The sequence below is a fragment of the Loxodonta africana genome, chromosome 18 (genome assembly GCF_030014295.1).
Source record: "Loxodonta africana isolate mLoxAfr1 chromosome 18, mLoxAfr1.hap2, whole genome shotgun sequence".
NCBI lineage: Eukaryota > Metazoa > Chordata > Mammalia > Proboscidea > Elephantidae > Loxodonta > Loxodonta africana.
This window is the reverse complement of record NC_087359.1, coordinates 66590785-66617107: the sequence shown is the minus strand read 5'-3', so window position 1 is coordinate 66617107 and position 26323 is coordinate 66590785. Positions and strand designations below refer to the sequence as shown.

The 26323-nt window shown below is 40.6% G+C and overlaps 1 protein-coding gene and 1 long non-coding RNA gene across 2 annotated transcripts in view; both read left to right on the top strand.

Annotated features, from left to right (window-relative positions):
- The first annotated feature begins 306 nt into the window (after nt 1-306).
- Nucleotides 307-26323, top strand: part of UBE2G1 (ubiquitin conjugating enzyme E2 G1) — a 122636-nt gene continuing 96619 nt past the window's right edge. The window contains 3 exon segments of the mRNA XM_064270349.1: nt 307-614; nt 652-739; nt 741-885. Of these exon segments, the coding sequence (XP_064126419.1) occupies nt 307-614; nt 652-739; nt 741-885 (541 nt within the window).
- LOC135228115 (uncharacterized) overlaps nt 1556-26323 on the top strand; it is a 54402-nt gene continuing 29634 nt past the window's right edge. The window contains exon 1 of the long non-coding RNA XR_010318435.1: nt 1556-26323. This exon is cut by the window's right edge and continues 17098 nt beyond it. This is a non-coding gene — a long non-coding RNA (uncharacterized LOC135228115).

Below are 26323 nucleotides of genomic sequence, written 5' to 3'. Positions count from 1 at the left end.
TTAAATGTTTCCTACTATGAGATACGGAACATGTGGCTTATTTTAAGAGTCTTTTTTGTGCATTCTTTCGGTAAAGTGAATTATCAGCATGTATTGTCTATTTTTGGAGATTGCTTAAAATGGGGCACACGAGTACAGAGTTCGGCTTTCTAACAATGACTAATTCGCACACCATGTGTGCAGTGTTAGCTGGCTATTGGGTGCTCGCCAACAACTAGCCATCTACCACTTCTTTTTGCCCCTTCACACTCATACCACCTGCTTCAACCCGGAGGCAATCCCTTGACCCTCCGCGACCTCTTTGTCATGGCGTCTGCGGGGCGTCTACAAGAAGAGGCCTTGGCAGGCAGCGGGGCGTCGACCTTCTCAAGATGGCGGCGGTTGAGCCAACTGCGCGTAGGGGGCGGGGCTCCGCCGCCGGGGGCGGGGCAGGGAGGCAAAGAGGTCGGGTTAGCGGGCGGGCTGCTTCGGAAGCCAGCAGGCCGAGGGCGCCTGCGCGGAGCGGCCCTTCGCGCAGTGAGGCAGCGGCAGGGGAAGGCACCGGTGGGGCAGACGGGCGGGTTGAAGGAGGGAAGCAGGCGAGCGAAGTCCCAGTGCGCGCCGCGGCGACTCGGGTACCCTCCCCTTCCGGGCGTGAGGCGCTGTGAAAAGAGCTGAAGCGAGCGGACTCGAACCGGCAGCGAGGAGCCGCTACCGCCGCCCCAGCTCGGCCTCCCTCGGCTTCGGCGCTCCCGTCGTGGGGGCCCGGTTTCCTCAGTACCCCCAGCTCCAGCCGCCCCTAGAGCCTGCTCCCAGCCCTTGGAAAGCCCCGGCGCCAGCCCGGGCCCTTGGCCGGGAGGATGACGGAGCTGCAGTCGGCGCTGCTCCTGCGAAGACAGCTGGCAGGTGAGCGGGCGGGTGGCGGGGCACCGGGCCCGGCCGCGATCTTAGCCGCTGGCCGGGCCCTCGGCCGGGCCCTCCCGGAACCACGGCCGGACTGGCCCGGGGCGGAGCGGGAGCCGCCGGTGAGGCCGGCTGCAGGCCTGCGACGGTGGGGAGCCGAGTTGGCAGTCCCGGTCGGGCCCAGCACTTCTTCCCGGCTCCGAGGGCGTTGGGGGCGGGGACGCGTCCGAGCCTCGGCCCTAGGACGGGGCCCGGCGCTCCGGGGGAAGGCGAGGAGGCTGCCCCCTCCCCCATCTGCTCGGGGGGACGTTGCGGGGGAGGGGCTGCGGGTCCCCAGACTGGGCCGACCCTCCCCGGAGGGGCGAGTTCCGGGCTCAGGTGCGGCGGAGGCCGCCGGACCCTCGGGGCTGGAAGGGGCGTCTGAGCGCGGCACGGCTGCGGATCCCCGACTCGGAGGCGCGGGGTGTCTGAGCCGTGGGCGGGCAGCGGGGGGCGAGAGTGGGCGAAGAAGCGGGCCTCTGGCGGGGTAGGGGAGGCGCGCCAAACTTCTCCCCGGGCAGCGCGGAGTTGTGGCCGACAACAAAAGCGCCAGGCTCCGCGGCCTGGTGGCGGGCGCGCGGGGGTCTGAGAACCTGGCGGGGGTGCGGGACGCCGCCTCGCCTGCCTCCGCCTGGCACGGGCTCCGGCTGCGCCTGCCCGCCTGGGGGAGAGTAGGGGCGGCCGGAGGGAGAGCCGCTCGCTGGGCGGCTCGGGGCTTTGTGCGCCGAGCAGTTCCTGCTCCTGCGCAGGCCCGCAGACCTCCGGGGCTGCGGCCCGCAGCTGGGGCTCGGGCGGCGGCTGGGTCGGCCTCCCCAGAAGGGCCTGCGTGCCCCCTCCCCCATTGTCCCGGCCTCGGGCCGTTTGCGGCTTCCAGGTTGACTTTTTAGGGGGTTGGCTCCTACTCTGCTAGGACTGTGTGAGCGGAGCATGCGCACTGGAGACGTACGTGTGCGGAGTGTAAGGGGGAGGTGGGTCGGTGGCTCCACAATGCCGCCCCACGTGCTGCCAGATTTAAAGAGAAATGAACCAGCAGTTACCCCTGCTGTCCAACGCCCAGCGTGGCGTTCTCAGACCTGGCTGATCCTCCCCTCCCCGCTCTGCAGCTGGCAGCTCCTGGCCTTCGGGAGAAGCCCAAGGCTGGAATGAAGAAATCTGTTTTTGAAATAGATTTCCTAAGACTTTGAAGTGTTAGTTAAATCACTTTTTCGGCTTCATAAGGAAGAGGTTGTCAGGGGCTGTTACAGATTGTATAATTAGGTTTATTATTAGACCATGAGCAAGCAGGTTTGGACGAAGTTCTAGATGCTCAGGGGGAGTGACTTGGATGCAGAAGTTCTGATCCATCCGGAAGACTATATTGGAAAAACAACGAAGGAAAAACACATTTGTTGCATCTTGTGTTTGCAAACAGACCTTCTGTTTTTTTGTTTTGTTTTGGAGGAAGGAATTAAGATTTTCCTTTGTTTCTCAAATTCTTTAAGGGTAGGTTTTTATTATGTAGTGATTAAGGGTTGTTAAGGTACTAAGAAGTGTTCTCTTACATAATAGGGGATATATACATTTTAAAGGATGTCAAAGAAGGTAGTGCTAAGAAAGTGTGATTTAAAGTTCGACCAGTAACAGCGATATTTTAATACTACTTCCTGCCTTGTTTGTGAAATATCTCTAGCTTTTGGTGGTCACTTGGTTCAGTTTTGCACTCTTTATTGACAAGACAAACCTCAAATATTGTTAAAACATTTCCAGAAGCTCTGTATTAATGGTTAACTTTCGGATAGAACACACTAAAATATATTCTAAGGTTAGAGGAGAGAGTGACTTAATTTGTAAATTTTCAAGGCTTATAATAAAGTTACTTAAATTAATTTGCCTTCTTGATCAGAAACAATGGAACTATTCTTAACTTTTCTTAAAATTTTGAAGGACTTTGACGTGCTCAAAATGTATAAAATAGGCCAAGGCAGTTTATTAAGTGAAATGTAAAAGTAGTGAGATTATTGTGAAGACTTGATAACTACAAAATAAAATAAAGGCCCTGTTGTATTTTAGTAGTATGTTGTTTGAGCTTTGTGGTACTTAAATATCATTTGAAAACAGGAAAGAATGGTAAACTGTAATCCCTTGAGCTTGTCTAGAGAGAACATTTGATAATAAATGTTTTAAAAGCCTTGAAATGAGTAGATAGGCAAACCTGTAAGGCATTCTGTCTGCTGAATTTCAGAAACAATGGCTACTTTATGGAGCCCCTCGTCTTCTAGCCCTAGATTTTACTTCATTACTTGTGTGGAGAATTTAGTGTCTGTGTGTTTTGTTTTTGTAAATGTAATGAAGAACCTGGATACTTTGAGAGCTGTGTAAAATGGTTCTTTAGTTTGCAGGGTTTCTCCACCTTGGCACTACTGACATTTTGGGCCAGATTTCTTTTTGCAGGGGGCTGGATTGTTCATTATAGCATGTTTAGCAGCATTCCTGGCTTCTACCCACTAGACAGCAGTAGTATTACTTCCCACTCCCCACTCCCGTTTGTGACAGCCAAGAATGTCTCCATTGCCAAATGTCCCCTGAGGGACAGAAGTGTTTCTGGTTGAAAACCACGGGTTAATAATACATAAGGTGTCTTAGTGAAGACCGTTATGGCTCCTGTGAAGCAGGTAAGAACAACTAACATTCATGAAATCAGATAGGTCTTGTATTTCTTTGCAGATATTATTAGAGTGTGACTTACTTTGCGAATTCAGTAGTGGTAATTCAGCTTTTCCAATGCATTATGCTGAGTACTAAGAAATCCCATAGCACAAGAAACGATTTTAAAAAGTGGTTAAAAATGCAGAGTACAGAAGGGTATAACCGGAACCTGTTGTGGTTGAGTCGATTCCAACCCTTGATGGAACTGCCCCATAGAGTTGCCAAGGAGCAACTGGTGGATTTGAACTGCTGACCTTTTGGTTAGCAGCTGTAGGACTAACCACTACGCCACCAGGGTTTCCAGCCCAAAGGTATGGTGATTTATAAATGTCTTTTCATCTCTGACCCCCAAGTTGTTTTCATGGAAACAGCTGTCATTGACACCTTTTTTGTGTGCCTTTTCAGAGAGATTTTGGTGTGCATGTTAACATGAGTTACCGTTTACTGGGGATAATATGTACCATACACTGCACTGAGCAGTTTATATATATTATGTCATTTAATCTTCCCCATAAGGAAATGGAGGCTTAGAGAGGTTAAGTGATTTGCCCATCACATAGATAGTATGTGTTACTGCTGGAGTCAAATTCAGGGTCTTCTTGTTATTGAGACTATGTTGTTCTAAGGGAGATTTCTTTTTATTTTTTTTATTGTGCTTTAAGTGGAAGTTTACAGTTTGCATCAGTTTCTCATACAAAAACTTATACACACATTGTCATGTGACCCTAGTTGCTCTCCCTATAGTGTGATAGCACATTCCTCCTCCCCACCTTGTATTTCTCCTTCTCCTGTCCATTCAACCAGCTCCTGTCCCTCTTTGCCTTGTCGTCTCGCCTCTGGACAGCACCTGCCCTCATGTGTCTACCTAAGTGAGATTTTTAAGGTAATTATACAAAGTATATTTTAACAATTGTCAGCATAAGACCATCATTCTGCAGCATCGAGGAAAATGCCTTTGAATTTAATACTGGAAACTAAAGGTAGTGCTGAGCTTTTTGGTGTTGGCAGTAACTCTGAGAAAAAAAAATTGGACTAATTAGACTTTTTCCCTACTCTAAACTTACTAAATTTTACTATATAACAAGCAAGAGGAAGTTTTTTTTAAAAAAGATGATTTGCATTTTTATTATTTTTAATGTCAAGAACATAGTTTTCGTTAGTTACGCTTTCATAGACAACTGTCATTCTAGAAGTAAAAGAATTTTTTTTAAGCAATAGGAATAAAATAATCGAACTTCTTTTACTGTAGAAATCTTATGTCTTTTAAACTAATTTGGAAAATCCCCAAATCTCTGGCTCCCTGGCTGCCCCTGTAAACAGGTTGGTGTAATGGGTTAGTGGTTCTCAGACTTAAGTGTGCAATAGAATCATCTGGAGAGTCTTAAAAATACAGATTCCTGGCCTCCAACCCATCTGCATGTCTCGATGGGGTCCAGGAATCCAATCTTACAGCAGTGCTTCTGGCGATTCTGAAACTGGTGGTTCTGAGCCACACTGTAAGGTCCTCATGCTTTGTTTCCTTTTTTTCCTGGAGGACCACCTGCAGGTTAGCCCAGTTCTCAGCTTTTGTGATGCTCTGTGTTTCCTAAGCAGTCCTGGTGTTAATAGGAAATTCAAAGAATACTCTTCAAGGGAGGCGTTAGAAAGATTTAATGCTTCTTACTGGCCCTTCTGGTGTCCTGGTGGTGCAGTGGTTAAGAGCTCAGCTGATAAGCAAAAGGTCAACTGTTGGAATCCACCAGCCGCTCCTTGGAAACCTTCTGGGGCAGTTCTGCTCTGCTCTATGGGGTTGCTGTGAGTTGGAATTGATTCGATGGCAATCGTTTTATTGGCCATTCTATAATATATTGGCACTCTGACATATAATCTCGTTAACAGCCTCAAACTCAGCGGAAATAGAGTAATTGATTATTGACCAGGGACAACCTAGTAGTGGAAGAGTCTGAGTGATAAGCATTTTATTAAGAGTTGTTAACCCACATATTTAGAAATGGAAGAAAAGTCTAAAAGTAAGTTTACATCAAACTGCTCATTTAACAAAGTTTCGGAATTTTTACGGATGGCAGTCTTACCGTTGAGGGAACAATACAGCTGCTACGTATTGTACTGAATGTTCTGTCAGAAAAAATGCGTAAATGAAACAAACGTTTTGGTGGGGGGCATCAGGTGATTTACAATTTCTGTACTTAAAGGAAGGAACCCTGGTGGCATAGTGCTTAAGTGCTTAGCTGTTAACTGAAAAGTTGGCGGTTCCAACCTGTCAGCTGCTCCTTGGGAGAAAGATGTGGCTGTCAGCTTCTGTAAAGATTACAGCGTTGGAACCTCATTGGGGCAGTTCTGCTCTGTCCTGTAGGGTCACTGTGACTCAAAATCAACTTGATGGCTGTGGATTTTTGGATAATTAAGGGAGCACTGAGGAATTATTTCCTCTGATGTGTTATAGAATCCAAAGTAGTCTTAAGTTCACTTTTTAGTGAATAAGTGAAATTTTCTTAACATTAAAGAGTAAAATATTTAAAGTTATAATTTCTCTAGTTCAGTGAACCTTTTTGATAATGAATTTTTCATAAACAGTTTAATTTTCTATAAATATTTCAGAATGAAACATACTTTCTACATCAGTCTTTTGTGATAGATGACCTCATTTCCTAAATATGTACACATACATATATATTTGAGTATATTAAAATGTTGAAGTAAACTCTACTATTTGTAGATATTTGTTTATTGATATAGTAGTATGATCTGTATTACTTTTTATAATGTAGTACCAAAGCATATGGTTTTGCTATATAGTTTTAAGTTAGTAAACATATTTAAGTTAGTAAACGTTTATTTTGTGATGCTTCTACATATATAGTTGTGAAATTAGATGCCTTGATTATTAATAGGGTGAGGTCTAATGTGGAAAAATCTGATGATCCAGTGAATAAAACCCACTGTAGTTGAGTTGATTCTGACTCATAGCGACCCTGTGGGACAGGGTAGAAGTGCCTCGGAGGACCTTTTTTTTTTTTTTGTTTTAAATCTTTACAGAAGCAGACTGCTACATCTTTCTCCCTCAGAGCTGCAGGTGGGTTCGACGCTTCGACTTTCAGTTAATCCGGTGACTTCCACTATGTCGTTCTTGCCTTTTGACTTCCTTTTCTGAGGTGAAGAGTGCTCAATTGCAGTATCTAGATGAGTTTTAATCGTAGGGTTATTTGGTTTTGGGTACTTAAGTGCAAAAAATTTTGGGGGGAGGGTATGGTGATTTCTGTTAAACTGTAGTGTTAGGCATGTTATAAGCGTGCAAAATGTTAAATGTTATTTTGTTTTAATGGGCTTGGTTCAGTTTAACAAAAAAATAAGACAAAAACCAAACCTGCTGCCATCGAGCGGATTTCGACTCGTAGCACCGCTATAGGACAGAGTAGAACTGCCCCATAGGGTTTAAAAGGCTGTAAATCTTTTTGGAAGCACACTGCCACATCTTTTCTCCTGTGGAGCAGCTGGTGGGTTCAGACTGCCAACTTTTTGGTTAGCAGTTGAGTGCTTACACTGTGCCACCAGGGCTTGGTTCAATTTAGGATGAAGAATTTGGCATTTCTTAATTATTGAGATCCAATTTTTTTTTTTCTATTTTTGTTAGAATTTAGAGCACTAGATCACCTCCAAGGATCTTTGTGTCATCTTTCACTGATTCTTAGGAAATAAAATTTAAAATAACTTTTCAGACAAGAAAACATAATATATGCTTATGAAAACAGTCTGTCAAGGGAAACGTATAGTTATATCAATGGATGGCATTTCAGGTACAGAGAAGCACAAATAGGAAAAAGAAAACGTTTTCCAAATTTTGGTAATGAACATGAACTACTGGTATGAACACATAAACGAGAGTGGGGAATTAACTGTATTTTCAACAAATAATATATTTAAATTTTTTAATGTTTAAATACCTTATTTTAAACTTTTTCTCCTAGTGTGAGATAGGCTTATTTGAGTAAATCAGAAATTTTCCTTGGTGCTGTTCCATTGGTAGAGTCTGGCCCTCAGAGAAACTGTTGAAAAAATAATTCGTTGTTGTACCAATATATACCTCTTTTTTATGAAGTTCTAGAAAATTTGTGAAAAGTTAATTTTTGTAAGTGGAAGTATTTTATATTTATGTTTTACATCAATTTCAATTAACTTAAAAAGAAAAATTGGCTACCGCTCTTTTTGTGCTTTTGTGAGCCCTTTTTGTCAACTAATTAAAAAGAAACAAACAAAAAACTCCAAAAAACCAGTTGTAAAGTCAGTTCTGACTCATGGTGACCCCATGTGTGTCAGACTGGAACAGTGCTGGACGGAGCTTTTAATGGCTGATTTTTGGGGAAGTAGATCACCTGGCTTTTCTTTTGAGGTGCCTCTGGGTGTACTGGAACCTCCAACCTTCTGATTAGCAACCGAACTCTAACTGTGGGCACCACTCAGGGGCTCTTCCATTAGTTAGGGATATGTTAAAAATATAAACAACAAACCCGCCGCCATTGACTCTACTCCAACTCGTAATGACCCAATAGGACAGAGTAGAACTGCCCCCATAGGATTTCCCAGGTTGTAAATATGTTTTTCTCAAAGGAAATGTTATTTTTATTATTGAATTACCTGTAGTATAAAACCAAGCCCGTTGCTGTCAAGTCAGTTCTGACTCATAGTGACCTTATGGGACAGAGTAGAACTGCCCCATAGGGTTCCCAAGGGGCAGCTAGTGGGTTTGAACTGCCGGCGTTTTGGTTAGCAGGCATAAGTCTTAACCACTGCGCCATTAGGGCTGCTATCTGTAGTATAACCCATTGCCGTCCAGTTGATTCTGACTCATAACGACCCTGTAGGACAGAGTACAACTGCGTCATAGAGTTTCCAAGGAGCGCCTGGTAGATTTGAACTGCTGACCTTTTGTTCAGCTGCATAGCTCTTAACCACTACGTCACCAGGGTTTCCATCTATAGTATAGCATTATCTAAAATTTTTTATAATACATATTCATTTCGTGCATTTATTTTAAAGGTAATGACTTGTTTTTCCTTAGAAACCAATTTTCAATCTCTTTTATGCATAACAGCTTCAAATTATCATTCTTTATTTTTTTTAGCATTTTTTTTCCAATTGTGTTTTAAGTAAAAGTTTACAGCGCGAATTAGTTTTTCATTCAAAAATTTATACACAAATTGTTTTGCGACATTGGTTGCAATCCCTGCAATATGGCAGCCCTCTCCCTCTTTCACTTTCCATTCTGGGTTCTCTGTGTCCATTTGTCTGGTTTTCCTGTTCCTGTCTGCCTTCTCATCTTTGCTTTTGGGCAGATGTTGCCCATTTGACTGAACTAAGAAGTACATTCCTCATGTGTGTTATTGTTTGTTTTTATAGGCCTGTCTAACCTTTGGCTGAAAGGTGGACTTTCAGGAGTGGCTTCAGTTCTGCCTTAGCAGAGCGTCCAGGGGACATAGTCTGGGGAGGGGGGGGTCCTCCAGAGTCTGTCAGACCAGTAATTCTGGTCTTTTTTGTGTGAATTTGCATTTTGTTCTACGTTTTCTTCTGCTCTATCCAGGACCCTCTATTGTGATCCCTGTCAGAGTGGTTGTAAGGCTTGTAAATAGTTTACAGAAGCGGACTGCCACGTTTTTCTCCTGTGAAGTGGCTGGTGTGTTCAAACTGCTGACCTTTTGGTTAGCAGCTGAGCACTGTGCCACCAGGGCTCCTTATGAACAAAAAGAACCTATTTAAACTTTTACCAAGCAGCTATTTTGGCTTTATTCTTATAAAATGAACGTTGGTTTCAGAGAGCAATTTATCAAATGGAGATTAGTTTTAAATGTCCTTAATGTGAGGAGACACTCTCTGTTTTGATTTGCTTCGAAAGTGCGTACTTTAATTTCATTATCATTTTCTTATTCTTATGTAAATTGTGCTTTTTTCAAAAAAATTGTGATTTTGGTGAAAGTCTACAGTGCAAATGAGTTTCTCATTCAGAAACTTATGCACAAATTGTTTTGTGACATTGGTTTTAATCCCTGCTTTGTCTCAGCACTCTCGCCCTTTCCCATTCCACCCAGGGTTCCCCAAAGGTGTACTTTGCAGGGTTTCTATTTCAAGACAAAGAGTTCTTAGATATGACACCAAAAGCATAATCTATAAAAGGAAATACTGATAAACTGGATTTAATTAAAAACAAAACAAAAACTTGTTTTATTAAAGACCCTGTTAAGAGATGAAAAGACAAGCTACAAACTGGAAGAAAATATTTGCAAACCATATATTTGACAAAAGATTGTATGTAGAATATATCGAGAACTCTCAACAGTAAAAAAAAAAAAAAAAAGTCCAATTAGAAAATGGGCAAAAGACATGAATAGACATTTCACTGAAGAGGGTATATATACATGGCAGGGAAGTAAATGGAAAAATATTTAGTATCGTTAGATGATGTTGTTAACTGCCATAGAGTTGACCTCTGACTCACGGTGACCCCAGGTTGTCAAGCCAGCTCCAATTCATGGTGACCTTGTGCATAACAGAATGAAACACAGCTAGTCCTGTACCATCTTCATGATCCTTGGTATGTTTAAGTCCATTGTTGTGGCGGTTGTTTTAGTCCATCTCATTGAGGGTTTCCTGCGTTTTCCTGATAGTCTGTTTCTTTACTAAACATGATGTCCTTTTCTAGTGATTGGTCTTCCCTGATTACATGTCAAAATAAGCTAGTTTTGCCATCCTTGCTTCTAAGGAGCATTTTGATTGTATTTATTCTAAGACTGATTTGTTTGCTTTTCTGGCAGTTGGTATATTCCGTATTCTTCCCAACACAGTTCTTCAGTATTTTTCATTGTCTAGCTTTCACATCCATATGAAAAGACCATGTCTTGGGTCAGGCGTACCTTAGTTATCAAAGCGACATCTTTTGTTTTTTAAAACTTTTTAAAGTGGTATTTTTTTGCAGATTTGACCAGTGCAATATGTTGTTTGATTTCTTGATTGCTGCTTCACCAGACGTTGATTGTTGATTCAAGTAGCATGACATCATTGACAGCTTCAGTTTTTCTCCATTTGTCATGGTGTTATTTATAGGTCCAGTTGTGAGAATTTCTGTTTTCTTCATGTTCAGGCGTAAGCCATATGGAAGGCTGTAGTCTTTGATCTTCATCAGTAAGTGCTTCAAGTTGTGTTCATTTTCAGCATGCAAGGTTGTGTCATCTGCACACTGTAGGTTGTTAATGAGTCTTCCTAAATTCTGATGCCACATTCGTTTTGATATAGTTCAGCTCTGATTCTTTGTTCAGCTTACAAAACCTGTATGCAAACATTCATAATAGCTTTATTAGTAATAGCCCAAAACTGGAAATGACCCAGATGTCCTTCAGCAGGTTTATGGTTAATCCATATCAAATAATATTAGTCAGCAACAAAAGGAACAAACTATGAATACACAAAACAACTTGAATGATCTCAAGGGAATTGTGCTAAATAACAAAAAGCAGATCTCAAGAGGTTATATACTTTGTGAGTCCGTTTATAAAACATTCTTAAAATGACACTATTATAGAGATGGGTAATAGATTGGTGGTTTCCAGGGGTTAGGGACAGGAGGGCCGTGTGGCTGTAAGGTGGTAGCATGAGAGATCTTTGTGGTGATAGAATAGTTTTGTATTTTGATTGTGGTTACACAGATTTACAAATAGATAAAATTGCATAGAGCTATGCATACACACACAAACGAATGATGAAATCCACAATCTCTGTGGATTTTTACCAGTGTCAGTTTCTTTTTTTTTAAATAATTTTTATTGTGCTTTAAGTGAAAGTTTACAAATCAAGTCAGTCTGTCACATATAAGCTTATATACACCTTACTCCATACTCCCATTTACTCTCTCCCCAATGAGTCAGCCCGCTCCCTTCTTCCAGTCTCTCCTTTCATGACTGTTTTGCCAGTTTCTAACCCTCTCTACCCTCCCATCTCCCCTCCAGACAGGAGATGCCAATACGGTCTCAAGTGTCCACCTGATACAAGTAGCTCACTCTTCATCGGCATCTCTCTCCAGCCCATTGTCCAGTCCCTTCCATGGGTGATGAGTAGTCTTCGGGAATGGTTCCCGTTCTGGGCCAACAGAAGGTTTGGGGACCATGACAGCTGGGATTCTTCTAGTCTCAGTCAGATCATTAAGTCTGGTCTTTTTATGAGAATTTGGGGTCTGCATCCCACTGTTCTCCTGCTCCCTCAGGAGTTCTCTGTTGTGCTCCCTGTCAGGGCAGTCATCGGTTGTGGCTGGGCACCATCTAGTTCTTTTGGTCTCAGGATGATATAAGTCTCTGGTTCATGTGGCCCTTTCTGTCTCTTGGGCTCATAGTTATCGTGTGACCTTGGTGTTCTTCATTCTCCTTTGATCCAGGTGGGTTGAGACCAACTGATGGATCTCAGATGGCCGCTTGCTAGCATTTAAGACCCCAGCAGTGTCAGTTTCTTGGGTTTGATATTGTACTATGGTTATGTACAATAGCATTGGGGAAAACTGAGTAAAGTGTATAGGAGACCTCTCAATACTGTTTTTTTTTTTTTTTTTGCATTATCCTGTGAATCTATATTTCAAAATAAAAGTAAAAAGTTACTTGCAACCGAAGCATTCCAATCAAGCAGTTTTTCAAGTGGAGAACTCTTATTTTAAACTTATTGTTCATTGTTAAAACTTAGCAACATATACTTGCCATATTAACACTCCCAAGGAACAGGAAGTTGAAATAGAGATCTCTGTGGTTTGAGTTAGAGATTCTACCTGAATTTAAAATAGTTCTTACTTAAATTTCTTGTGTTGTCATTTGGAAAGTGGAAGAAAAAGTCAGTATAAAAGTTCATTTATTGAGCCCTTATATGCAGTGAAATTGAGAAATGCTGGGTGGGTACAAAGATAATTAATCTAGTATCCCTACTTTTAGGTGTTACAGTTAGTAGGGGTTGATGGACATTTATGCAAAGTTATAATATAGTATAAGGGATACACACATGTTCAAGGAACAGAAGGTGGAATTGAGGAAGGAGTGATCAATTGTGGGTGAGTTCAAGGAGATCACGGAAAGCTTCATAGGAAGAGGACTGTATTTAGGCACAGCAGAATCAAGATGTCAGTTCTCTTAAGAGCATGAGGTTATATACTTGTTTTTTAAAAAAACATTTCATTTATTAGATACAGAGGAAACTAGTTAGAATCGTGCATGACAGAAATCTAAAGTTGACAGATTTAAAACAAACAGGTGTTTCTGAGAGGCAGCTAACCCTGTTGAAGATATATATAGTAAGTAAATTTCCAAGAAAATAGTGTGAACTCAAGCCTTAAGAGATGGCAACAGTTGGTAATTAAAAAAAAAAAAAATTAAGGACATAAGCCTGCTCAGAAAGGAAACTTAAATCACTAAATTAAATGCCTGTTACATGTGCTTTGTGATCCTAACACTTTCCATACATGGCTATATTCAGTTCTCACGGCAAACCTTTGAGGTAAATATTACCACCTTAAAAAAAAAGTTTTTTTTTTTTCTTGAGATAAGGAAACTGAGGTTCAGAGAAATGACCAGTTTTCCCAAGCTAAACCTGCTGAACGTTGATGGAGCCGCTGGCAAAAATGGGATCTGCCTGCTGATGAAACCCGAACCTTTTACCAGAGTGGTTTCTTTAACAATTTGGGGGTTCTTAGGCTCCTTTGGGGTCTACTTAATGGCATTGGCTTTGGTTTTTTTTGGTAGGTGCCTTTGAGAATCTGTTAAGTGTTGTAAACCTTCTGAGAAAGCACACACGCACAATTTGATGCCTATTTTGTGTGCTATAGGGACCAAATGAATAAGATAATTGCATTCGTATTCCAGGAACTTGTAGTCTGTAGAAAATAATATGTTCCATAAAAAAGCCACATTATGGTGTTACAGAAAGTCAGGGAAAGCTCATTTCTACCTGTGTGGTTCACTGACAGCTTTGAGGGGGAGTTGGTGGTATTTGTGCCAGACCTTAAAAGGGTCTGTAAACTTTGATCACATGGAAATAAAAGAGTGCTTGTGGCTGAGGGAGGAGAACAAACCAGACAGAAAGCTTGTGCTTGAAATAGTCAGTGTGGTTGGAGTACACGATGAGCTGAACTAATGGGAAAGCAGTGGTTGCAAACAAACACCAAAGGTGGGAAATCTTAAAAACTGCTGGGCTGTAGAATTCTGTTGGGGGGGGGGCAGTGACAAGATCAAAACTGGGCTTTGGACCAGTGTTTTGCAAATTAACTGTGTTTAAAGACTAACTTTTTGAAATTTCCGATCCATTATGAACTGATATTTTGAAAACCGATAAAAATGAATTCTTAGAAAAATGAAATGAAAAACGTAAACTCGAGGGCACATTTTATAATATTCTTCACATATAAACGCAAAACCAAACCTACTGCTTTTGAATCGATTCCGACACATAGCAACTCTAGAGGACAGAGTTAGAACTGCCCCATAGGGTTCCTGGTGGATTTGCACTGCTGACCTTTTGAGTAGCAGCCATATTTGTTAACCACTGTGCCACTAGGGCTTCATCAGATATAAAATGTCAGATTGCTGTAAGAGTTTCTAAACGCTTACTCTAATTTGTCCTTGCTGTGTTGTTGACCGGTAATAACTTGATGGCTTGGTACCAGTTTATGGGTCCCACTTTGAGTAAAACCGTATTGGACAGGGTGGAAAATGACATTTAGTTAGACTACATTCTCTCCATGAAGGCAGAGATTTTTGGTGTTGAATATTCACAGTTAACTTTTCACAGTTAACCTTCAGGGGTGACTGAAACATAGCAGGGAATCAATACATATTGATTGATTGGATAAGAACTACCATACTAGATTTTTTCCCCCCTAAGGGCAAAAAAAAAAAAAGATTTTTTTTTTTTTTAAGGACTTAAGCACACGTGAACTAAATCCTTTAAGGTAGAAAGTAAAAAAAAATAGAACACTTCCATTCAGTAAACATTTAACTCCATCTACATGCCAGGCCTAGTAGGCCTAGGCCCTAGGGATATAAAGATTCACTAGGGAAACAGATTTCATGGTACAATCCCTGGCTTCATGTTCTGGTGGGGAAGGTAGACTTTTGTAAACAAATACTGGTTGCTAATTACAATATGGATACCATAATAGTATAGACGTTCTCCCACATTTTAGCATGCTTTTCCCCATTGGCTTGTCTGAAGTGCAGCTTTGGTCAAGTGATACTTGTTGGAACACTTTCAGTGTCTCAGCAAGGTCCTTGTTTTTCCCGCATAGCAGTTTCTTAATAGCCAGCTTGATTCTACCATGACTGTACTGCTTTTTTTTTTTTTAACTCCTTATAATTTTAAAACTTTTTTATTTTTTTGTGTTTTCAAAGTTTCTCTCTGATCCCCTGCCTTAGGCTTCCTACCTAGGTAGGTGGCAGATTACCTTTTCCAGAAGAGGAAATTAGTTTATTCACAGCGGCACAACTCAGACGACTAGCCTTCATAAATACCTATTTTTTTTTTTTAGCTGTATTTAAATTAGATCTACATAAACCAAAAAAAAAAAAAAAACCAAACCCACTGCCGTCGAGTAGATTCTGACTCATAGTGACTCTATAGGACAGAGTAGAACTGCCCCATAGAGTTTCCAACAAGTGACTGGTGGATTTGAATTGCCAACCTTTTGGTTAGCACCTGCAGCACTTAACTGCTTTGCCACCAGGGGTTCCAGATCTACATAGAAAATGTAAAAATTAGTGTTGATCCAGTTATCCCTTTCCTAATTAGGTCCTAGGATACCTGTGGGGTCATGTTCTTTTGACTTTTTCACGTTTATAGGGGGTGAGTCAGATGTATTTAAAATGAATATCCAGTAACCTAAATCAAGATATTCTAGAAGAAAATGAAATATATATGTTTTAAAATAATTTTTTAAATTACAAATGAAGATTTTTATTCCAGAATAAATTACAAATGAACATGTTTATTGCAGAATCTTGGAAAAACAAAAATGTATATAGATGATATAAATATCAGCTATCTCTTTGCTACCTCTGTTAACATTGGGTCATATTTTTTACTACATTTTACCTTTCTGATAAACTGAAATTCTGAAAAAAGAACCTTCAGTGTTAAAAATTTTAGTAAAAATCATACACTTTGAGGTTGACTCGTCAAAATTCCTTTTACGTACTCAATTCTCTTTAAGAAACATAAAGCAAAATCAAGAAGTTGTTTTCTCAAATTTATTTAGCAAGTAAATGGCGAAACTAGATTCCAAACTTGGGCCACCATACTTCAAAGACAATTTTTTTTTTTTTTTAATCCAGAGTGTATTGTTCTTTAAACTCTAAAATCTTTGTGATTTTGGAAAGGAAGCTACTCTTGGCTCATGGCTGCACTTGATACTTCGAGTTTGTCTATTTCTCATCTTCTGTCCTTTGGGATTCTAAAACTATTTTCTATTGCAAGGCTTACTATATAGAGAGGATTGTGGGCATTACTCTAAGACCTTTCCTTACTGTGGACTCTGAGGCCTCCTTACGTTAACTCTTTAACCCTAGGTAAGTAGGAGATAATACTGTCTTTTTTGTGTTTAGCAGTGTACAGGGTGGTTTATATCATCATCATTAGAAGTCTAGGACATCAGGCTGGAAACCTTTATGGTATGGTAGTTTCTCTGGGGAAATAGTGCATTTTCAGTGTCTTCTCCAGTTGTTTCTACATCTCTCCCTTAGGATTATACCTTTGCTGCTACTTCAGCCCTTAACATTTCCCTGGTGGAAACTGAAAAAACAAAACAAAACAAAAAAACTGTCATTCCAGTTTGGCTTATGTTTAACTCTTACAGGTGCAGCAGTGGCACAGATGAGGAAATTTTGCTGTCTGCCACCCTCTTCAGGGTCCAAGGCATATGGTATGGCTGTTGGGGAAATAGTACCACTATGATAATCTTTTTTTTTCCCCCCACTTTTAAATAAACTTTTAGTTTTAGAATTACAGAAAAATTGTGAAGATAGTACAGAGAGTTCCTATACACCCTGCACTCACTTTCCCTTATTAACATCTTATATTAGTGTGGTACGTTTGTCACAATTAATGAACCAGTGTTGATATGTTATTATTAACTGAGTTCATATCTCTTTATTCTCATATTGTCCACTTCCTTTCCAGATTAAGACTTGGTCTTCAGCCATGCCGTTTTTGCTTAGACTCTCCAGTTTAATTGTACGCATTTGGACAATCGTATTTCTAATTTTCAAGCCCTTAGTCTCTCCTTTTTTTCCTACAGCAGTCTTTTTTTTTTTCGTAGAACCAATTTCTGGTTTGGTTGATTCTTGATTTTGTTTATTTCTGCTCTGATCGTTGTTATTTTCTTTCTTGTAGGTGTAGGCTTAGTTTGCTCTTCTCTTTCTAGTTTCCTGGGATTGTTGAGTTAGGCTGGTGATTTGCGATCCTCTTTTTTCATGTAGGCATTTATTGCTGTAAATTTCCCTCTGAGTACTCCCTTCGTTGCATGTCATAAGGTTTGGTATGTGTTTATATTTACATTTGACTAAGAAATTTTTGATTTTTCTTGACCCATTGGTCGTTTAATAGTGAGATGTTTAATTTCCATATGTTTGTGTGTTTGCCAGTTTTTGTTGCTGTTGAGCTCTAGCTTCACTCCATTGTGGTCAGAGAAAATACTTTGTATGATTGTATTCTTTTAAGAATTTCAAGACTTGCTTTGTGACCTAACATATGGTCTGTTCTAGAGAATGATCCATATGCACTGGGGTAGAATGTATATTGTGCTGTTGTTGAGTGGAGTGTTCTCTATACATCTGTTAAGTCTTGTTGGTTTATAGTGTTATTCAGGTTCTCTGTTTCCTTGTCGATCTTTCTAGATGTTCTGTCCAGTATTGAAAGTGGTACATTGAAGTCTCCAGCTATTGTGGTGCTTCCTTCAATTCTATCAGTGTTTATGTATTTAAGTGCTCCGACGTTGGGTGCTGTCTTAAGCTGAACTCTCTAGAGAAGCAAAACCAGTAAAGTTTATTAGCATATATACGGAGAGATTTATATTAAATGGTTCACGCAGTTGTCGAGGCTGGAATGTCCCAAGTCGCGGGCCAGGTTGGAGGTTTCTCCTGATTCACGTAGCCACGGGGGCTGGCAAACCCAAGATCATCAAGTCAGGCAGCAGGGCTCCGAGTCACAGGCTGTGAAGACTGATGAACCCCAAAATCAGCAGGCAAGATGTCAGGTAAGCTGCTAGCTTAAGTCCCAAGAACTGGAAGTCAGACAAACAGGAGCCAGCTGCAGGATCCAGAGTGAGCAAAAGCCCATGAGCCTTGCCAGAAAGTCCACCTATACTAGATGCAGGCCACATGCCTGAGGAAATTCCCTTTCAATTGATTAGCTGCTCATAGCAGATTGCATCATGGAGGTGATCACATTATATCAGATCTCATCCTAGAGGTGATCACATCATTCCACAGCTGCCAAACTGCACCGTAACTGTTCAGCCAAGTTGACATACGACCTTAACCATCACAGGTGCATATGTAATCATGGTTAAATATTCTTGATGAATTGATCCTTTTGTCACTATATAATATCTGTTTTTATCTCCTTTAACAGATTTTGTCTTAATGTCTACTTTGTCTGATGTGAAGATAGCCACCCCAGCTCTCTTTTGGTTATTATATTTGTGTGAAGTATTTTTTTCATCCTTTCACTTCCAACCTATTTGTGTTCTAGAGTCTAACGTGTGTCTCTTGTAAATAGCATACAATGGTGGGTTTTATTTTAATCAGTTCTGCCACTCTCTGCCTTTTGATTGGAACATTTAGTCCATTCACGTTCAGTGTAATTACTCAGTAAGATATTACATATTTCTGCCATTTTGTTACTTGTTTTTTGTGGTTTAAGGTGTTAATTGTCTTTGTCCTTTACTCTTGCTTGCATTTGTGTTTTGTTGGTTTATTGTAATGAGCCATTTTGGTTCCCTTATTTCTTTTTGTGTATGATGTTTAGATATTTTCTTAGTGGTTACCGTGAATATTACATTTAAAAGCTTATATTTATAGCATCCTGTGGTAAGTTGGTGCCAACTTAAGTAACATACAAGAAATTCTATACCTATACCATTCATTCTGCCTTTTGTTGCTGATATCACTAATTATGTCTTTATATTTCATGTGCCCTGTAATATAATTTTATCCTTGCTTTTAATACATTTGTTGTTAAAAAGCATGAAAGACAAAACAATTAGAATTATCAAGCATGACTAGCTCAATACTAGCCCTTATACTTGTCCATGCAGTTCCCTTTATGAGGGATTTTTCTTCTTAGGTATGGCTTTGAATTAGATCCTAGTGTCTTTTTCCCTTCCATGTGCAGAACTCACATTAATATTTTTTGTAGGGTTGGTCTGGTGGATATGAACCCTCTTAGCTTCTGTTTGGGAATGCGTAGCAGTCTGTTTGAACAGCTTTATTGAAGCTTGGTTTATATACATAAAACCACTGTTCTAAGTGTAAGATTCAGTAATTTTTAGTATACTTTTGGAGTTGTATAATTATCATCACAATCTAATTTTAGAACATTTCGACCACCTGCGAATAAAACCATGTGCCCAAAGGTAATTTTCAGGGGAGAAAGGATAGTGTTTTCAGCAAATGATGCTGAAATAACTGTGTGCTATGCTACATACGTGGTTATGCCGCAGCATGGATGAGTGTTCCATAAAAAACCCGTTGCCGTCGAGTCGATTCCGACTCATTAGCGACCCTGTAGGACAGAGTAAAACTGCCCGATACAGTTGCCAAGGAGTGCCTGGTGGATTCGAACTGCTGACCTTTTGGTTAGCAGCTGTAGCTCTTAACCACGATGCTACCAGGGTTTCCGGATGAGCCTTAAAACCAAAAACCAAAACCAGTGCCGTCGAGTCGATTCCGACTCAGATGTATATACATACACATACACACACACACACACACACACACACACACACACGCTTACAACATGGATGAGCCTTAAAATGTCAAAAACAAGTGAAAGAAGCCAGACACACAAGACTACGTATTGTATTATTCTATTTATATGCAATGTTCAGAAAATACAAATGTGTAGAGACAGAAAATACACAGATTGCCTAGGCCTGGGGCTGGGAAGATGAAGTAACTACAAATAAAACCAAAACCAAACCTGTTGCCATCTCAGAGTGACCCTGTAGGACACAGCAGAGCTGCCCCATATGGTTTCCAAGGAGCGCCTGATTGATTTGAGCCTTTCGGTTAGCAGCTGTAGCTCTTAACTACTATTCCACCAGGTTAGTTATTTTAGCCATAGTATATATATATTTTTATATACAGGATAAAAGTTTCTCATTTGTTTATTAGGAAGAAGGTTCAGATTTTTCTAAGGAAAATTTGTTTGTGATCAAAGGTAGTTTCATTCTTTAGGCAAATATTTGAACCACTGACTTTTTATGCTGTTGGGTTTGGGAGACACTGAAGAAATTGCTTCTTGTAGGACATATATTTGTTTAGCAGGAAGGACAGTCAATCAAACTTGTAATTTCCATAAAATAAGAGGAGCAGGAGGAGTTTGGCAAAGCATCACTGAGAAAGTGATGTCTAAGCTGGGACTAAAGGATAATTAATAGGAGCCAGGGATATCATTGCTGATGTCAGATGAATCTTGGCTGAAAGCAGAGAATACCAGAAAGATGCTTACCTGTGCTTTATTGACTATGCAAAGGCATTCGACTGTGTGGGTCATAACAAATTATGAATAACATTGTGAAGAATGGGAATCCTGGAACACTTAATTTTACTCATGGGAAACCTGTACATGAGACTACGAGGCAATTGTTGGAATGGAATGAAGGGATACTACTGCATGATTTGAAATCAAGAAAGGTGTGCATCAGGGTAATACCCTTTCACCATACTTAATCATTCTGTATGCTGAGCAAATAATCTGAGAAGCTGGACTGTATGAAGAACGCAGCATTAAGATTGGAGGAGGACTTGTTAACAACCTGCGATATGCAGATGACACAACCTTGCTTGCTGAAAGCAAAGAGTATTTGAAGCACTTACTGATGAAGATCAAAGACACTATAGTCTTCAGTATGGATTATACCTTGACATAAAACAAAAATCCTCACAACTGGACCAATAAGCAACAAACATCATGATAAACCAAAAAAAAGATTGCAGCTGTCACGGGTTTCATTTTGCTTGGATCCACAGTCAATGCCCATGGAAGCAGCAGTTAAGAAATGAAACGACATACTGCATTGGGCAAATCTGCTGCAAAAGACCTCTTTAAGGTGTTAAAATGCAAAGAGATTACTTTAAGGACTAAGATGCACCTGACCCAAGCCATGGTATTTTCAGTTGCCTCATAACACATTAGAAACCTGGACAATGAATAAGGAAGACTGAAGGAGAATTGACACCTTTGAATTACGGTGTTGTCAAAGAATATTGAAAATAACGTGGACTACAGAAAAAAAAATTTTTTCTTCTTACAGAAGAGTGAACGTATCTATCTTGAGCGAAGAACAACTAGAATGCCTCTTAGAAGCGAGGATGGTGAGACTTCATCTCATGTACTTTGGACATATTATCAGGCAGGACCAGTCCCTGGAAAAGGACATCATGCTTGGTACAGTAGAAAAGGGTCAGCAAAAAAGAGGAGGACCCCTAACGAGATGGACTGACACAGTGGCTGCGATGGTGGGAGCAAACAGCAACGATCGTGAGCGTGGCATGGGACCAGCAAGTGTTTCATTCTGTTGTATGTATGGTCGCTGTGAGTCAGAACCACTCGATGACACCTAACAACAAGCCAGATGTTTGGAAAGGCCAGGGGAATTGTGAAAGAGGTCCAGAATGGTTGGGGGAGGAGGGTGGCAGGAGCCAATGGAGATTATAAAGCCATATTAAGTTTCTAATGGAATGGCCTTTAGTCATAAGAGCTTGCTAGTGCCCTGAGGAGGGTAGGACGTCGTTCTACCCTAGGTTTACTGTCAGTTGGCCACACAGGGTATCTGTAATTGCACTGTGGGTACTTGGCCAATGAGTGCAGTTTGAGATGAACTGCTACCTTTTTCATCTCTGCCAGGATAAAATATATTTTTTGAGAACTGATTTGAAGGCTCAACTACTAGCCAAAAGGTTAGTCGTTTAAATTCATCCAGAGGCTCCTTGGAAGATGAGCCTGGTGATCTGTTTCTGAAAGTTCACAGCTTTGAAAACCTTATGGAACACAGTTCTACTCTGTACACATAGGTCGCCATGAGTTGAAATCAACTCGATGGCAACTAACAACGTGCTGGAGAGAGACTTGGAAGCTGTTGTACCACACGAACAATTAAATCTCCAGACAGAAGCTAATGGAGTCACTACCACTCACTAGTCATTGGTCACATCTAGTTACATGGCGCCTCTCTCCCACAAGGGGGCCAAGAAATGTAATTTTACCAGGTGCCTGCCTGCAAGGGGTGAGGAGTAGAAATAGTTGTCGGGCAGCACTAATGACTACTAGATTGTATTACTAGCACATGGCACAGTACTTAGCACGTAGTGGGCATTCAGTAAATATACGTCGAATGAATGGCAGTGTTTAAGCAGCTACTAAATTTTAACTGAGGAGCACTGGTGGCGCAGTGGTAAAGTGCTTGGCTGCTAGCCAAAAGACCAATGGTTCAAACCAACCAGCCACTCCCCGGAATATAGATGTGGCAGTCTGCTTCTGAAAGGAGTTACAACCTTGGAAACCCTATGGGGCAGTTCTGCTCTGTCCTGTAGGGTCGTTGTGAGTTGGAATTGACTCAACAGCAACGAGTTTTTTTTTTTTCCCCGTAAATTTTAATCTGTAGGGGATGTTTGAAAGGGAATTTCTGGGTGAATGGCAGATTATTTAGGAGACCCACACAGTGGTTTTTTTTTTTCCCCCTCCTTGAGTTTTCACAGTTGTATTTGCTTCCTCAATTAGTATCTCTTTCTCAAATATCATTACTCTTTGTCTCTGTTTCTGGCCTAGTCTCCTGTAGCCTCCTTTGTTGACTCCTGTTGCAAGCACGGAAACCCTGGTGGTGTAGTGGTTAAGTGCTACAGCTGCTCATCAAAAGGTTGGCATTTCGAATCCCCCAGGTTCTCCTTGGAAACTCTCTGGGGCAGTTCCACTCTGTCCTATAGGATTGCTATGAGTCAGAATTGACTACATGGCAACAGGTTTGGCTTGGTTTTGGTTTATTGAAAGCATAGGAGTTCCCTGGGTGGTACATGTGGTTAAGTGAACAACTGCTAACTGAAAAGTTGGTGGTTTGATTCTACCCGGGGCATCTAGGAAGAAAGGCCTGGCAGTCTACTTGCAAAGGATCAAAGCAATTGAAAGGCCTATGGTGCACATTTCTACTCTGAAACAAATGGGGTTGCCATGAGTTGGAATCGAGTCCATGGCAGCTGGTTTACTGGTTTATTGAAAGCATAAGTTGTTTCATGAGATTGCAATAATTCATTTACTATGAAGGACCATAAAAGCTGGGTACATCTGATGCCTAATCCTTGAATTGACACAGTGGATACAGCAGTGGGCTCAAGCATAGCAATGATTGTGAGGATGGCGCAGGACTGGACAGTGTTTTGTTCCGTTGTATACAGGGTCGCTATTAGTTAGAATCAACTAGCTGGGACCTAACAATGTTTTTTTTTTTTTCTTTTTAATAATTTTTATTGTGCTTTAAGTGAAAGTTTACAAATCAAGTCGGTCTGTCACATATAAGCTTATATACACCTTACTCCATACTCCCACTTACTCTCCCCCAATGAGTCAGCCCGCTCCCTCCTTCCAGTATGTCCTTTCGTGACAATTTTACCAGTTTCTAACCGTCTCTACCCTCCTGTCTCCCCTCCAGACAGGAGATGCCAACACAGTCTCAAGTGTCCATCTGATAACAAGTAGCTCACTCTTCGTCAGCATCTCCCTCCAGCCCATTGTCCAGTCCCTTCCAAGTCTGATGAGTTGTCTTCGGGAATGGTTCCTGTTCTGGGGCAATGGAAGGTTTGGGGACCATGACCGCCAGGATTCCTCTAGTCTCAGTCAGACCATTAAGTCTGGTCTTTTTATGAGAATTTGGGGTCTGCATCCCACTGATCTCCTGCTCCCTCAGGGGTTCTCTGTTGTGCTCCCTGTCAGGGCAGTCATCAGTTGTGGTCGGGCACCATCTCCTAACAACGTTTTTAGGATTATTTCAATTGCAGTCTGGATACAATATTGATACGTATTACTGATTTAGCACTAATATTTGTTTATTGAATTAATATAAAGAATGTTCTACATCTAAAGCCTTCTTCAGTAGATAGAAAATAAACCCAAAATGAAAGCTAAAATTGGTCTTCAGATTAACAGCAGTGAATTAGATTTGCATTTTGAGAATAAGTTTTATAGCAATTCTGAGTAATGTATCATTGAAATAGCAATAGCAGATGTTAGAATCCTATTAGTCAAGTAAAAAAAGTACATCCTAAATTATTAAACACTGTATTCAAATTATGTAAAATATCCATTTTATGATTTTGAGTAGAATCATAGGTTGTTTTCTTAAGTAAGGCTTGTCGTGTTCTTCCTTCCCCCTCTCAGTTTGAATCCCTGGTATGTGTTCTATTTTTACTTGTGGGCCTGCATACTGAAGCGATCTCTGATTTCATGTTCTGAAGATCAGCAAGAGAGCGCTTCTCCTGTAAGATGAGAATTGTGCAATAGGTGTCTATTAGAAGAGTAAACAAGTCTTAGTAAGTTGGTGAGCAGTTACTGGGTGAGTTTCTTTTCAATAAAAGCAGTGCCGATACCAGATGTCTCTTGTTACTATGACTAAAGATGATTCAGTAATTTCAATGGCTGGCTTCTTGCCTGATGAATAATTGCTAGTAGTAATTTTTTTGTAGTATTGGTGAAGCTTTATTTTCTCTGTTTCATTTTTTTTTTTTTTAAATTCTGTTTTAGGGATCAATGAAAGCAATATATATGGAATATTTACAGATTACTAGAAATAAGCCAGGACTGTTGAATTAAAAAAGAAAAAAGTTTTGCCAAGCAATATTATATCTTCATTTTCATTATAAACTGAAAGTGCAGTTGTTTAAAATTCACATTGAGCAACATTGATATATTTCAATTTGTTAGAATCTGCTTGGGGCTTGGGTAGAAAGACTATTTAATTATTCGTTAAAAGATTATCCTTTGTCTAAATACTGCAGAGAAGACCTAACGATATTTATATTCTCGAAAGAAGTAATGAACACTGTTGCTCATTATGGGGCTTTATTGTATTTCTGGCTGCCCATCTGGCGCTCTCACTCCACTTGTCCCTTCTGGGTCTCTGGCTTAATGTGACATCATATCAGATTTTAATTATGAATTCATTTTCCAGAGCTGATTTAAAATTTCAGAGAGTTACATTTGTTCATTTACAAATTTCCTTGACTGCTAGTTGAAGTTTGATTATTTCTTGGCCACATGAATGTATATAATAAAGCGAAACTTGTCTGAATTTTGAATTGGAGGAAAATTCTGAAGGCAGATAAAATACTTAATATTACTTTTCCATGCCTTAACTCCCATCGCTTTACTCTTTTAATTCTGATTTGTCTGCATACTCATAGTTCTTTGAAATAGGTATGCTCAGTCCTTTAATTTTGCCTTTCTTAACGCACACAGACAAACCAAAAAAAAACAAAACAAAACTGTGGCATAGTTTCTGAATTTTGTCTTCCTTCCCCTGTCCCCCTTCCCTTTCCTTTTTTTAGATCTATAGCAAAGTAGATTTATTAGGCTTGGGTAGATAGCCAGATAACCATGTGGAGCTTTGTTAGTTGGCAAGCCAGTTGGGTACTTTGAATTGACACTGGAATAATGGGGAGAAAAAGGACAGGGAATTTCAAGAGAAGGGGTCACGGGGGTGTGATAAGCTATTTCTGTTGCCAACTAAAAGGAACTAGAGCTCCATGGAGAAATGGCTGATTCTAGGTTTGGGGCTGGAAATACTCAGAACATCTTGTCGTACCAGAAAGGAAGGAAGCTATCAAACATCACTGGGCAGTTCACTTGAAGAGGTTCCCACTGGACAAATTGACCACTGGGGCAGTTTGGGCAGAAAAAAAGTAATAATTGTGGATTGAAACACATCAGACATGTTACAGTCAATGAGTTCGTAACATCAAAACCAAAACAGCAGCAGCAATAACAGCAAAACACCTTAGTGGTCACCTTGGGGAGGATGCTGTGGAGCCAGCTTGTTCTGAGAGCATTGGGAAAGAAGCAGACCATTAGCACTTTGAGACTTTCTTAGATAATCAAATAGTTTATATAGAGAAGTTTTTCTTCATAGTCCTTTAAATAATATTTTCTCTATAAAAAATGAAAAATTAGAATATCACCATTTCACTACCTGTAGTGAAATAATAATAACGGCAGTGGGTTGTGGGTTTAGGCAATAATCATCAGCAACTGTCACAGCCAGTAGGTGAGACCGATAGCACCTGAGCCTACAAATCAATTTTAGCATCATAGAAAGAGGACCCCACCCGCCTGATGTGATACAGTGAGTACCGCCTTTGAAATTTCCTTGTAGAAACTTCAAATGTGAATCTGACCAAGCTTGTAGATCTACTGATTTACAGGAAATACAGGATATTGAGGAACA